Genomic DNA, 16,049 nt, shown 5'->3' on the forward strand with positions numbered 1-16,049 from the left:
ATAAAGGTTTGCAACTAATAGTAAAAAGCTGTCTAAATAATTAGTAAGACAGGCATCCTTACTGCTGATATTCTATCGAAGGTTGAAGAATCTGGATTTTTGCAGAGCACCTGGATTCTGAGTATTTAGTATTATTTCACTCTCTGTAGACAGCAAGAAAGAATGACGAGAGGATGGGGTGGGAAGGTGCAAGAAGGGGAAGGGATGTAGAAGGGGCCACTCAATTATCAGTAAGCAACCACTGATATTGAATTGAAATATCCCAGATTTTTCTGTATTTTGGAAATAATGACATGCTCATAGGATCTTACGAGTTAAGTCTATATTCCACCTACAGAAATTCAAGCCTATCTTAAAAGGTGTCTATTCCCTCCTACTTATCATTCAATTTAAATTACCATTTGGAATTGCTTAACTTTTCATTGGCTTTAAACATAGATGCCTCAGCTCAGCAAGAGAAGAACAGTCATCATGAAAATGCACCCAGTTTCAGAAGAGAAAGAAACTACTAACTTATGAATTGCAAACTTATAGTCTAAGATGCTAGCAGCTATTTACAGACACTAGCAGAAAGTTTTAGGGTTTCTTTTTACTGCCTTGCACAAGCCTTCTTGCATTAAGCAAAGAAACACAATATATTTTAAATCCTCAATAAGTTGCATAAAAGCAAGAAAAAGAAGTGAAGCTTAATGTAGCTACCTGTCCACTCACTTGCATTCTAGTTTTGTTATATTAGGCAGAATACACTGTTTTTTTGAAGTCAGCAGTTGTCTGAAGATTGCACAAGCACTGATTTATTGTATTGGTCAGTTACATTTTAAGTACAAACAGAACACTGAAACCATTTTCCTGAGTTTTCAGGCCACTTCTTGATCCTCTAATCATGCAGACAGCCCTAATTCTGCTCTATTTATTTCACTGGCCTCAGAAAAAAAGTGTAATAATCTTCTCCCTCAATATAAAGAAACAGCAAAAATAAAAGCTGTCTTTGTTATTTAAGATTTAACAAATGCAACTATTCTATTTATTGGAATCAAATGAAGTGGCTTACCCGGAAAAACTAATCAAGAATTGTGTGCAAATAGATGATGATTTCAATTTTGCCCTCTAAAATATTGATTCAGTCTGGAAAACAGTCCAGGAACCTAAAAGCTTTTAATTCCTCCTGTGAGTTACCAATATGGCTAACATACTTTTACCAGGTTACACCTAAAATTTAGGGAAAATAGCAAACGTCTTCATACCCATAGAAGACACAGACTGCAATGAGCTTGGCAGTAAAAACACACATAACCCAGAGAATGCTGACTGGAAAGACTAAAAGCCAGTGCTGAGAATTAGTATTCCTTAGCTTTCAAACAGCCCTACAGTAAGACAAAACACATTCTCCATGTTCCTAGGCAATCACTTTACTTTCAGTTAAGGAACGATACTTCCAGTATTTACTCTATGTGGCTAGAGGACTGTATTGATCACATGATCCACAGGAGTGTCCCTGCACTGAGGGGACAGCCTACTGACAGAAAGTAAATAAATAAAACCATTAAAGGATACAGTAAGGTCTGGCTACGACCTGATATACAGTAGTTTTCAACACGTGTAACACTAAAAAGCAAATTTTTTCTACAAATAGTTTTGTTGTTAATGGACAGGCTATTTAACCACTTAAATCACTTTCAGTTACTGACACGAAAAAACAGGACAGGTGCAAAGTAGCCTTACCAAGCTCTGCAAAATAACTATAGAAAAGACTTTATACTTATAGCAGACTAATATCTAACTTGCACAGTAACTGATAAAGAAACACTTTACACACATAAGTAAACAATAATACTGATTTAATTAGAGGAATTCATAAAAGCATTTGAAAGGCTTTGATCTACCCAGACAATGTGTTATAAACAGTTTTAAAAGTTACCTATATAAAGGGAAGACTTGTGTTTTGGGACACTATCATCAATAAAAGCTGTCCCCAAAGTATATAGTGGAGTTCCTCCAACTCCCAGCAGCAGCTGTCCCAGGATAAACACATACAAATAGTTGTGAAGTGAAGACTTTGTGCTGGCATTGCAAGTGAAGTTAGCAGAGCTTGCTCCTGGAACTTGACATGTGTCTGAAAGACAGAGACAGCAGGATTTTAAAACTCTGTTACCCAGCTCATCACAGTCCAACTGAAGAAAAACCCGTACTGAAAGTTAAACTACATACGAAGTGCTGTTAGTGCCAGGCTCCCATTATAGTTTCCAGGCCTACTAATATATGCTACATGACAGGGCCATAACCTTCTATGACATCATATCCCCCGAAAGAAATACTATCATGGCTTGGTTTTTGTTTCCTTATCGATAAGGAAAGATGGATGCAATTGTCTTATTAAAACATTTTGCCTTATTGAAAGCATTATTGACCAGATGTATGCAGAAAAAAAACACACCAAAAACTGCACCAAACTGTCAAACGGTCATTCAACAGGTTAGTGAATACTCCTAGGTAACAGACACTTCGTTTTGTTCTTGTACCTTATAATGATTCTGAGGAGCACTAACAACAACTTCCACTCTAAAGTGACAGAGCAGCCTGAGCAACCTGAGTAAAGTTGGACTGCTGGAGAGGAAAGCACAGTCATCAGAGTCACAAGAAAAGATAATCCTCCCTTCTCATACACTGTTTTGAGAAGTGTTTCCCTAAAAAAAGAGAGAGACACCTTAAAAAAACCACACCACTATCTCTTGTAGGGCATACAACGCCGTATGTCCAGAATTAGAAGTCAATGTAAAGCCTCTGTAGTTGTCCAAACACACAGACAAAGAGGGAAGCAGAGGTAAAACAGCTTAAGGTTGCATCTGCTCCTGTAATGTTTGGCACTATGAGGAGGGAAGAGAAAAGAGGAACTGAAGACAGGGAGTATGTTTTCTCTTCTCCTTCCTCTTGCTATCACTGCATTTTTAGTAGCAGACAGTCCCAAGTGACAAGATGAAAAAGAGGACTGTGGTCCTTTCCAGGTTTTTCCATAGAAGAGGGTACAACCCTAAAGACAACAATAAACCCTTTGGTGGAAACAAGCCATGCTGAGCAAATGTATGAAAACACCCTTCAGGTCAGATGAGTAGACCGCTTGATTCTCAATACTTTGCTACAAAATTATCACATTGTTTTTCCCAGGTCCTTTTCTACTTAAGAGCACTTTTTACTGAAGCAAACAAAGGGCAAGCTTGTCCACACTTCGGGCTCACAGGACATAACACACAAGAAAGCGCTTGCCACACAGCAGATATTTAAAGAGAGCTGCCTAAGCTGATGTTATAAATGCATCCATGGGCTTCACCCTGTTTTCCTCCAGAAGGAGCAGCACTATAGTGGTAGTAGAATCATGTAGCACACAACAGGTAATTCAGTGCTGTTGCACAGAAACCGGTCAACGTAGTCATGCAAAAACTTCAAGAGGAGGAATCATTAAAATTTTCATTCATTTCCACTTAGGAACAATCCTCATTTTAATGCTCTAATGAAGCCATGCAGGGAACATTTTATTATGAATTACTACTCTGAAAATTAAGTTTTTTAGAGTGTATTTTCCACTTATTGTCAATCTGCTATCTTTAGCGAGATTCCTCTTTTCTGCAGGAAATTAAGTCTTAAACCAGGATAACTTCATACTATTTACATGCACAGTTTCTAAAACTGACTGTAGAAGGACATCATGTCCTACAATATCTTGCTAATATACACTTATTCATGTATAGCACATATATACAATACACCTGCTGTCATAAATTACATTCTAATACTCATTGGGCAAGTCCAAAACAGCATTTAGATAGTTATTTTACTGGATTGCACAAGTAGTAGTATCTTGTTAAAACATACACATCAGAAAACAAGCAATGCAGAGCAAGAAAATGACACGAACCATGTTCAATGACAAAAGTGTAGCCTAATTTGAGATCTACAAATAGCTTCATGAAATAAGCAGGTTACCTATGCTTGGTACTGGTGGTCTAACTCTGGCAGACTGTGGTTCTTCATGAATCCCCATCCTCACCCTCAATGTCTCAGTTCATGTCAATCTAAAAGCCTGTGCCACTGTGTAACTAATTGATTATAGCCTCTCTCCTTCAGTTTTCTAACTCTTCAGTTTATATGCCCTAGGAAATTTATCCTGATGTTGAGAGGAGAAAAAGCTTATCACAGTAGTTTGTTTTCAGAACCACATAATCAGGTATAACTACAAAATTAAGAGAACAATCAATATGCACTTTAATACAATTAGAATACTTTTATTTGCATCAGCTATCAGGCCTCTCTTTTTTTTTTTTTTTAAGATCAGCAAGTACACTTAGTCAGTGCAGTTAGACCATATTTCATATTTCCAAGAAACACTTTAAAAGCAAAGATGATTTACCACAAAACTATGAGATTAGTTTAAACCAGCATGTCAGAACTGCCATCAAAGAACAGTTTACTCTCTCAGCCATTTGTGTCATCCCCTTCTTGTACCAGTCCAAGGTTTAAGCAGATTGGTAAAGTGACACAGGTTAAATCTAACCTGAAGTAGATCCAGAAGCCTGTTTGCTGCTGTCATAAGAATGGTGGAGAGGGAAGGCACTGGCTTTTACACGGCCAAGAAAGTCTAACCTGAGATAAGCCAAGCTCTAAGAGAAGTTCAACATGTGTGACTGGCCATGTTAACTACTGTTTCCTCATTAAACTTGTTTTCCCTTCTATAAATCAGTGAATTAGACTTGCATTTTAAAGAGCACAACTGCATTAAAGGCAACGCCATCTAACAGAGTTCGTCATTATAAACCTTCTTGCATGCTTTAATCTAACACATCTACCTGAATCCAAGTTATGTAAAGACCAAAATATTACCAAATATCTAATGCAACATACTACCCAAGAAGGTGGAACCAACTGTGAGAAGCTTTAGCAATTACATTAAATAGAAGACAGGTCAAGACTAACCTTACTCACATCTCAAACTGCAGCCAGTAGGTGCGGGGGGGGTTTGTCTTTTGAGGGGTGGGGAATAGTTTAAAGAGAGTTGCAAGAAATAACACACAGCTTGTTTTCTAGTTCTTTTTAAACTTAAAAATTTGTGCACCCTTTAAGTCTTGAATAGGAAAGCCACTCAAAGCTTCAATGAATATGTTGAATGAAGACTAAGTTCTTGGTTTCTAAGGACAGATGTTACAGTATTACACAACATCTAAGTAGTACAGAGAAACAGACCAAACAGTGTAGAGAACAGCAGCACTATCCATTATTCAACTAATGAGATAGTCTCTTCAGAGAGCAAAATCAACAGAAAAAACACAGAGATAGTAATGGTACATGACAAAACAGTCAAATTAGAGGCTGGCATCACACATATTCTATTGCCATTAGTACCCAAATGCCATAGTCTTTTTCACTCTTTAATTGTCCTCGACATGTTCTGGGAAAAAAAGATCAATTAATGCCCTCCTGAGAAGATTCACTAACTCTCAGACTCTAAATGACTTATCCACCATCTGAGTTTCCAGTAAAACAGAGAACTGAAGAAAGGCGTTCAAGTCATTCTTCCTCTTCTCAAATCAAGCACAAACATTTCAACTCAAATGGCTAAGACTTGTTATTAACAAAGATATTTCTTTTTTCCAAAGACATCATTCACATCCTGTAACTGAAGAGACTCATGGAATAATTCAAGTTGGTAGGGGCAACAGGGACTCATGTAGTTCAACCTCCTAATCCAAACAGTGTCAAAACTGAATGCAGACCAAATTGCTCAAACCTTTATTCAGCAGGGTCTTAAAACCCCTAGAGATACAGACTGCACAGTCTTTCTGGGTAATCTATTGCAATGCTTGACTGTCTTCACAATAAAGTTACATTCCTTGTGTAAAGTGAAGAGCTACATTTCAAATTTGCTCTGACAGACATCTTTTACAAACTTAAGCATATTTCAGTAAGATCCAAGATGGAAGTTTAAAAGTACATTGCTTATAGTATCTGCAGTTTTCACAGTCCTTTGTACTGTCTACCAGTAATAAAACACAGAACCGTTTCATTACAGATAAACCACTAGATGGAGCTTCTGACTACAAATATCAGAGCCAGCTGAGACACTGACGACCCTATGTAACCTAAAAAAAAAAGTTTTATCAGAACAAATAACTGGTTACATCTAGATTACAAATTTGAGTCTGAAGCCTTTCTGGAGATTAGACAAGACATGTTTGTTGTGGCTACAAATTTTGGTAAATAGGTAGACCACTGGTTAACTGCTCTTTCAATATGAAAATGGATTAAACTATTTCTAAAGATTGTTTATTATGATAAATAATTCAAATTGAATAGTTTTGTAGAGTACGATATGTATATACTCAGAATAAAAGTAAATTAATACCTGGAGGTAAAACAGTAAGTTCCGGGAAGTCTGTAAACCTTATAGTGGAGGCTAGATATATTTTGTATTCCAGCCTAGATCTATTAAATGTTAAAGTAGCCATATTAAATATTGTTCTGAACTATACTTTGAAGTTGTCTTGCAAGTGAAACTCATGGTACTTACATATAACAGATGAACATAAGTAATCAAGTAACCAACTAGGAACTGTTCAAAAGTAAATTAGGTGGTAGATTTTACACTTAGTACAAAGCATCAAACAAAGGAGTCTAGTCCTAATCCATTAAAATCTCTATAAACTACTCATCCAAACAAATAAGCAAAGAAGCTTTTTTGGGGGTGTTGCTATTAATTCTGCAACCAAATGTATAGTTAAGACGCTTCACCAACGTCAGAACTAGCTAAACCAGACATTCTATAAAATCATGTACTGTGGTTCACTTAACTGTTAAAGGATGCCATTGCACAGCACGTGCAGGTTTACATTGAGTCTGTCATAGTGCAGACATTTCCTACACTCTGCAGTCATTTACCTTTGATAGTGTTTTGTTTAAATCAGCTTAACTGCTTAAATCTGTTCACCACAGTCACAGCATAGGTACCTGCATTACAGCATTCAAACCAGCATGAGTTCAGTCAGATTATAGTGCCACGGAGAAGTTACATGTTCCATTTAAAATTTTTGCTACAGCTTTTAGATTTCAAAAGTCCATGTAGAACATGATCCCTAATAAAGTATCAAGACCCCTACAGCATCTTTAATGATGGATGAAGTGGCAGATGTTTGATGAAAAAGTAACAGCTTCTTTGAGATTTCAACCCAAATTGGTAGGACCAGTTGCTATAGTTGGCCATCTCCCATCACACTCCCACCCTGTCAGAACCTTGTTTCAATAAAAAAAATAAAATCAGGTTGGAATTTTTTTTTTGTATTAAATTCAGCTTCTCTTCCATACTAGAAAAGCAGGGAGTATAATACTGAAACTGAAATTGTAGAGAAATGGGACTGTAATACAGTCAGAAGTAAGTTGTTGTCCCTCTACTAAGGGGTAACAATCATCTGCTTATAGCCTCCCAACACTGAAGAGTTTTTTCTTTTGGCCTTGTTCAGTTAAAAGTTCAATTGACTTCTGCCTCATATCCTCATTTATTAGAAGGTGAACAATTGCTTACCAAAGTTATTTAACTAATGGTTGATTTCTGGACAGCTCATGGAAGTGTGTGATGTGATTAACACCTAAACTAATTTGAGAATCAACAACCGGAAGACTGAGAACCTTCCATGAGATTGCCTAATAGCTACTGATTTTTTTTTAGTGACCACCCTAATGTGCTTAGTCATTGAAGACATAAGTCTGATTAAACACTACAATAACAATTAAGACAATCCTAAAAGATTAAGTCATCCTGCTTTAAAGATATCTAGATGTTTCTTTATTAGTTACAGGTGTGCCACTAAGCTGAGATGCAAATAGTTGGCATTAAGCACACTACACTTAAAGCTTTGTTTTATGAGGAAAGATATGCAAGATCCAAGAGCAAGCTACTCCCACAATTTCAGTACTACTTTGTTCAGTATTGTTCAGTACTGTCCCCTCTTTATTTCAGAGACCCACAAGTTTCAATCAACATTTTAGAAGAACTTAGTGAAACTTGTTAATGAATTACTCAAGACACATTTAATAGTTCAAAACCCAAAACAACTGTAACACATAGCCACCTTTCAACAAGAAGACTGTAGGTCTAACAGCCTTCCTGTAATATTTATTCCACACCACTGACCTAACTTGCATGCCTATTCACAAAGAAATGCCAGATATTTTTTTTTTTTTTTTTTACACAAAGTGAGCTTTAATTGCATTAATCAATGCAAGTCAAAAAAGCACTTTATTCAAACGTTGCTTATGAGCAAGAACTGACATTGACACTCAGATCTGTTCTGAAAAAGAAAGTTCACTGTGCAGAGAGACAGATCTTGAACGTACAGATTCCACAGAACCATTTCATTTTCATTGTTAGAGATAATACCCTATTTTTAGGACTTTGACAAAGATTAACTAACTTGTACCAAATCAAGAGTTGCACCAAGTTGCTATAGAGATTTATTTTTTTTTAATCATTTTCAAAACATAAGGATAAACTTACCTTCAAGTTTAGCTCCATACTGGTATTTTCCACTACTGAAGTGTGGTAAGGAAAATATAAGTGAGCCCAATCCTAGCATAAATGCTGAGAAAGCAAGCCATCGTGGTTTGTGCCCTCTTTCTCCAAAGTAAGATACAAACAGTGACAATATACAAAAAGCAATGTCATAGCTTGCAGAGATTAAGCCAGTGAGGGAACTGTTCAACTCATAACGCTTCTCAATTGTTGAAATACTAATGTTAATCAGGCCATTTACCACAATACCTACAAAAAGAAAAAAGGAGATAATTAGTCAAAGATACTGTAATTTGACAGACTTGCAAGGGTAAACTTACCATCATGTGATGGAAGGGTTAAAATGACTGTACTTACAAAGCTACACTTTAAGGTCTTTATTAGCTTTAAAATGCAAGTATATAGTGGATTGATAGAGCACCAACTTAAGCCAGCCAAACTGCACAGGACCTATTGAATTTTGTTCTCTCCTGTGGGCATTAAAGATGCAACACTCAAGTATTAAGACGGCAAAATACCATGTCTCAAGTTCTGTTCATGTATTAAGGTTCCAGATTCAGTTTGAAGTACAGAGAGATTTCAAATAGAATGCATTACAGTATCATAAGATACTGTATAAGTTAAAAGGAAATTAGTCAAGGTTATGACTTGCATCAGAATACAAGCTACGACTGAAGCAAGTTCAGGACATAGCTTTCAAATAATGATTGTCAAACAAACATCATTTCTTCCCTGCCACCATAAAGAGAAGATACATGAAGGCTTTTGAACGTCCTTCCCCTATAATATAAAGAAGTGTAAAGCTTTTTAAAAACACTTTGTAACTGTTTCAGCATAACTGAGGTGATCTACTTTAACTGAGAAAAAAGTTCACCCTCTGAATCTTGAGGTTCCCTGAGGCAGAAATACCAGGCAACCTGGAGAAAAGGTCATGCACAAGCTGTCCTACTTAGGCACACGAGAACTCCCAAAAACTGATCCAGAAGTATAAGCAAGTAAGCCACAATTGCCAGTGCATGCTTATACACACTGTCCATGTTTACAGAAGTGTTGTCTCTAGACACTAACTAAAATCTCCCATCCTGCATCACATTCTGTTCATATGTGAAACACCAAGTAGTTAAACTCACAGGAGTTTACTTTTAACAGTCACAAAACAGGATTCTGTTAAAAATGAGGTGAATAGCTGTACTTCATGACAGTGACAGATAACTTCAGGGTAGCCTAATTAAACTGTGCCCATAATAAAATATTTACCCCGGAAAAAAGTTAGGAAGTCTTAAAGTCACAGTTGCAAACAAGATTTAAGCGTTCTGTAAACTCAGAGGCAACTGATTGAGCATCTCTCATGACACAGGCCCTACAGTTATCCTTCCTCTTTCTAAAATTCAAACACGATTCTCTACTGTCATTCCAAAACCAGATGAGAGGGACAGATGACTAGGGACACTAATGGATTTAAGTTAGCTTTCAAGAAGAATTGCACCATCCAGAAGAGCAACTACACAGGCTGAACTTCAACAGATCTGCTTAAAGTGCTCTACATAGTAAAAAAAAAAAACATTACTCCAAATCTGTGATCAACCAGCTGTTTTCTTATCAGTCCAATTCCCACCATAACTAAACACTACAGCTTTCTATAAGGAGGCAGTTCTTGGCACAATCTTAATTTTCTAATACCCTACTACAGCCGCTTTATTAAGAATGCCAATTTCACCTGTCAGTCTGACCACCACCTTTAAATTCACAAGGGATTCACAGAAGTATTCAGGTGTTCCTCCACTGCCTTTTTTTATACATTTGGCAGCTTGCTTCTTTTCTTCTTAAGGGAGCATTGACCAAAGAACAATACTAGCATGAAGGAATGAACAAACAAGCATTTCCCATTTGCTAACACTTGAAACATTTACTAAGGCCTTAAAACATTCACATGAAGTAGGTGTGCTATGTAGCAAGTTGATTACAGAACTAGAAGACAGTCTCTTTTACCTGTGGTTTAAGTTGCTACCTTTAATTTACATCCTAAAAGCCATAAAACCTTGCAGTTAATTTTATCAAATAATTAGACTTCATCTGTAAAATGTAGATATGATGAATGGTAGCATAACTTCTCTAATGCCATCATCTAGCAATTAATTAGTCTCTTCAGATACTGGCTGATCTCTTCAGATCTCTGGCTGATACTAACTTGATCTGAAACACAAATCCTACAAGGCCATCTCAACATTTAAATAGTAGTATAGAGATTATTTTTTAACTATTCTCACCCAAAACCTTCTTGTCCTGCCCCATCTGTTAGAAGTTTAGGTATAGTGTGTACTGACCCACAAAATCCAGATTAATCATAAGCCAACTTAATTTGCCCTAATGAAAAACAGGCATATTTTTCCTTCATCCATTTAAAAAAAAAGTTGCTTTACATTTGTTGTAAGTATGGTAGCTTTAAAGCAGTGGTTCGCAGACACCAAATTAAAAAAAGAAAAAAGAAGATAAATTTAAAAGTCCTTCCAGCAACAAATCTAATCAGAGTATAAAATATTAGTGCTATCCAAAGTTTTCAGACAAATTAGATCAGACCAGTTTCATACAGTGGTTCTGTTGTTTTGTTTAAAAAAATTATTACTGACATGAGGAATAAACAGTCCTTCTTGTACTCAAAGAGAGACATACCTTCTGTCTTGTTTGCTACTACAGCTATGAACAGCAGTATATCCATGTTCTGTATTACAAGATGCAATCATAATTTTATGCAACTCCAAGTGCCATACAGAAAGGTATCAGTCATGTAACCATGTTCTATGCAAAAAAAAAAAAGTGTTTTCAATTCTGGAAATACAGGTTTTGCACACACTTGAAGCGGAAACAACCAGAAATGAGGAGTTATGTTTCACTTGGGATCTTCTGAGAAGCTGAAATACAGCAAATCAGGTGCTAATGATAATGATAACCTCTTTCCTAGGGCAGCCCGAAAATGGCCTGATAAATACATTCCTTCAGTTAGACACACACATACAAAAATCTACACACATATCCCAGGTCACTGCAGATAACTGCCCACTATGTTCATTCATTGTTTCTAGTGTAACAGTTTGTATACATCACAAGTGTGTTAAGGATTACTTCATTACTCCAGCGCATTAGGAAATAAACTTTCATGGAGATTCATTACCATTAGCAAGTTTTATAGATATACTTTATCATCCTCAGTGATGGTTTCTGTAATTTGGAGGGTAAATTAAATAATTAGATCCGAAGCTAAAGCACAGTACTAGCTCACATAACTTCAAAACCACAGTTGTTTTTTGTGTGCTTTTATCTAAACTCTGAAGCTGCAAAACCTGAATATTTTCACAGTCCACATGCAGCACTGAATTTCTTGTCTGAAAGTGATTCTTGTTTTTTCTGCTTCTCAAAAAGACTTGCAACTTGAGTCTGCAGTGCCCAGTTTCCTTTCTATGATCTAGCCAAAGGAAAGGTACTTGTTCAGAAAATCCAGATAACACATCATTAAGAGTGCCACAAGGTCTACATCAGCTTTCAAAACAAGTATCAGAAGTTTCCTTACATTAAGGCCCTAAATCTGAACTAGATTAGATAGGTACCTCTCCTGAGGTCTGGCACACATCTCCAGTCAGATAACAGGAACAAGACCTGGATAAGTGGCATAACCACCACCCATAGCATCCTACGGGGTCAGAGATTCTTATAATACAAGAGCTTTTTGACTGTGAACCTATCTATACTACTACAAGATAAAATTTAAATGATACTGAATTCATTATTCAGCTGTGCAGATGATCAAATCAGCACAGCAAACTGGATTTTAAGAAATACTACTACAGCAAATTTAGAAGTGTTGGAAATATTCAAGATTTTTTGACTAGTGTAATATAATCTGAGACTTTTCAGTGTCACATTCAGGGCATTTTTGATCACCTATCCATATTCTTAAACTACAAAAATACACACACGTGATCTAAAAGTCTTCTACCACTCAGCTGACATTGAAATCTGCTATGTAAGAAGCTCTTCCACCCCTCCCTTTCTTTTGTTAGAGAAAATAAATTTGAGCTAACAGCAGGACAACTGCAACAGTAATCACCTCCTAGTCCTACCAGCTGTAGCATGGCCTTTCAAATACAAGCAAGAAACAACAGGCTCTGCCCAGAATTCTCTAGATGATTCTTTCCTAACACAACACGTGTATGCTAAGAAAAGATCAGATTCTGAACAGGTCGAAATCAGAAGGAGTTCATAGAAACACATACTGAGACACACCAGTTCTTCTAAGGATTTTACGAGCAACACAAGTAGGAATCAGATCCTTCTAGGTTTTAAGCAAACTCCTGCTCAGTTCTCCTCAGACCATCCCAGTTACCTCAGCGTAGTTCCAGGCAGGAATGCAGCCATCCATATCCCACATGTCTTCAGCATAGGCTGCCTGCTCTTCTAGCACTGAATCTCTTCTCCTACGTGCCCACCCACCACTCTACAACAGTCTCATTCTTTATGAGCAACAAGGATGAGCTTTAAAGACTCCTAGTTTTTCAGGGAATAGTTTTCTTTTCTAGCTAGTCCAATGAACTTGAAGGGTTCTGAACATTAATCCAGTATCTCAATTTGACGGACAAATATCTAACCTCAAGTTTGTACATTTGATACGCTACAATGTCCTCTCTCCCTCAGCCATTATCACTGTTTTCTAAGCCTAAGGCTTGCCAAAGCCCTAACAAATCTTATTACATAAAACCAAAAATACGGGCAAGAATATCTGAAGCTGAACAACAAAAAACCAAGAGTAAGATAAACTTCAGGTTCCCCGCCAGGTTAAGTTAAACTGTTAGCTAAGTGTTAGAAAGATGGCTACACTAGGATCCACAGAAGAAAACCAGATTTTTTTAAAGCCATCTTAATTACCCTAAGTCCCACCCAGCCATTCCAAGGTACCTTTTTAATTGGCAGGCAGGTAACAAAGCACATGCAAGGGCACTAACGCTTCGCCTGTTGTTTTGTATCATGTGTTTCACACCCTGGCTCATGTGTCTCAACCCGTGAAGCGCATATGGAGCACTGCTCCCCTGTGAGCAATGGGGACGCAGCACAGACAAGAGCATGAAGCACAGAGCTCACGGAGCCATGGACTCAGCACTGGTCAAAAAGATAGGTGGGAAAGAAGGAAAAGAGGAACAGAGTGAGATACAGAGAGTAATATTGTATGAGCAACTTCCCTATCCAGGGCACTAGGCTACTTACTTCCCCCAGTGAAGCCACTACTGTCACTTTTCAGCAACAGCACCAGACTTGGGCAGCTGGAGGAACCCTGCCTCCCCCTATCCACCACCCAAATCGCCAACACTCTCCCACTGTCTTCCCCAGCCCGGGCTCCCACCTGGCTTCCCCCGCAGCTCGGGGATGGGCAGGAAGATGCACCCAGAGCAGCAGAAGGCCAGCAGGGGCCAGGTCCCAAGGGGAGGTGGAGAAGAGGCAGGGCAAGGCCTGGGGCTCTGGACAAGGTTGTAGGGACGGGTTACCTTGGAAGATAGCCAGGAGGCTGTAGGCAGCCAGGTAGCCCTCAGGGTTGTTGCAGAGCTGCAGAGCCTTAGGGGCGCAGCGGCCCCACCCGCAGGGCCCCTCCTCAGCCGCCGGGACGCTGGCATCCACCTCGGTGGGACTCGCCTGGCGCTGGCGGCCGAGGTCGGGGCTGGGCGGCTCAAACACCGGGTTCTCGATACCGCCACCCTTCATGGCGCTAAGAGGCCGCTGCCCGGCACCGGCTGCAAGCGACACCCGGCCGCAACGCTCCTCTAAATACCACGAGGGCGGGTCGGCCCTGACGGGGGCAGGTGGCGGCGCTTTCCCCCTCCTTCTGAGGAGGGCGGTGCGGCCCGGCCCCGCCCCGCCCTGGCCGTTGGGGACCGTGTCCCCCAGCTTCCCGCCGGCCGGCGGGACCCCTGGCCTTGGTGGTTGCCTCCTCTGAGCCGGGGAGGGGGCTGCAGTGGTGGCTGCCGGTGCCTCCCCCCGCACCCGCTGGGTGAAACGGCCTCCAGCCCCGCCGGGCCGTGGCCCGCCTCTCTCTGCCGGCAGGGCCGGCCCGCACCGGCGGGACCGGCCCGCACCGGCGAGGGCGATCCGCACCGGCGGGACTGATCCGCACCGGCGCAACGCTCTCGCTGAGGGAAGACCCCCCGCACAGTGAGCCCACGTAACGTTAATGGCAGCCATTCAGACGAACGTCGAGGGGGGGCATCATCCCGGGGTGCGGCGAGGGCCGGCGTGTGTTTCGTTTCAAGTTCACGCCTCCCGATCGAGTTCTGCTTTGAACTTCCCGGTTTGCGGGCGGTGGGAGGCGGGCGGCGGCCGGGCACAACGGGGCAGGGCGGCCAGGGGAGTCCCGCTGGGGAGGGAACGCGGGGGACAGTGGCACCAGCACCAGCAGCCCCCGCAGCAAAAAATAAGGGGACGCCGATTTTGCTAGCAACGTTCACCCTGAGGGGAAAAAAAAATATAATAATAAATCAGGCACCTGAAAAAAAACGTCCTCATGAATGTTTCTTCCGAGAAACCGAAAAATTCAAAATGTGCTGGAAAAAGTGAAAGGGATTTCCCCACCCCCCACCCGCCTCAGATACGGTGCTTTCCCACTTTGGGCAAGTGAGTTGGCAGATGACCCGGTTGGGTGTGGAAACCCATCTCCATCAAAAGAAACCCTGGACATTTGCAAATGTCGTTCTTTGGAAATATTCCCCTACTGTGCCACAGAAAGTTTCCACCTGCAGGAGCTTCCAGTTAATGAACAAGTTCCTTCAGTTGCAGACATCAAGAATCTGTCAAGTGTACAAGGAAGTACCAAATTTGTTTGCATATAGTGGGAATTAATTTTACTCATCTGCACAAGAACAACTAGGAAGGAGTCCAGGGATCAATTAACCACCACCACTGGTGTTAATCTCTGGGCAGTACAGGTTTGTCCTGAAGAGTCCTTCCCCTTTCAAGAGTCCAAAACCTTTTAGAGACAACTTGGAGACATCAGCAGTGGCTTTGGTTTCACAGTGAAAGCCAGGACACTCTCCCAAATTCCCGACCATCCTCTCATCCCCTAGTGCCACAGCTCTTCAGAGAGAAGCACACATTTACAAGTATTGATTAGCAGCGTAGAAACTACATGGAGATGATCTTCTGCACAAAGAAAAGCAGTAGGTTGAAGAGGATGTGTGTCTATTTATTTATATAGATAAATTGCAACTGAGAAATCGGCTGCTCCTGCTGCTGCTGCAGCTTCTAAGGGCAGCGGGTGGTGGCTGGAGATGGAGGGCCATGGGCTTCCCTGGCAGTTGGGCCTTCCCTACCCTCCACCTCAGCCACCTCAGCCACCACCACCGCCCGGCGCTGCCCCAGCTCCACAGCGAGCAGTGACCTTCCCCAGCCCACGGGAGCTCAGGCAGCTGCTCCCCAATGAAACGTTCCTCTGCTGGTCACTGATGGCCCTCAAACTCTGAAA

General features: G+C 40.3%; 1 protein-coding gene across 2 annotated transcripts in view; it reads right to left on the minus strand.

Moving 5' to 3' along the window:
- Positions 1–14,366, minus strand: part of LOC141736057 (solute carrier organic anion transporter family member 4C1-like) — a 31,859-nt gene extending 17,493 nt beyond the window's left edge. For both annotated transcript variants that reach the window (XR_012584892.1, XM_074569705.1), the window contains exons 1-3: positions 14,083–14,366; positions 8,537–8,800; positions 1,919–2,113 (exon numbers count right to left, since the gene is read on the minus strand). Coding sequence is in view for 1 of the 2 variants with exons in the window: in XM_074569705.1 (XP_074425806.1) it covers positions 1,919–2,113; positions 8,537–8,800; positions 14,083–14,296 (673 nt within the window). In the remaining variant the exon portion in view is untranslated. The remainder of the gene's footprint in view (positions 1–1,918; positions 2,114–8,536; positions 8,801–14,082) is intronic.
- Between the last annotated feature and the right edge of the window lie 1,683 nt (positions 14,367–16,049).

Source organism: Larus michahellis, chromosome Z (assembly GCF_964199755.1).
Source record: "Larus michahellis chromosome Z, bLarMic1.1, whole genome shotgun sequence".
Taxonomy (NCBI): domain Eukaryota; kingdom Metazoa; phylum Chordata; class Aves; order Charadriiformes; family Laridae; genus Larus; species Larus michahellis.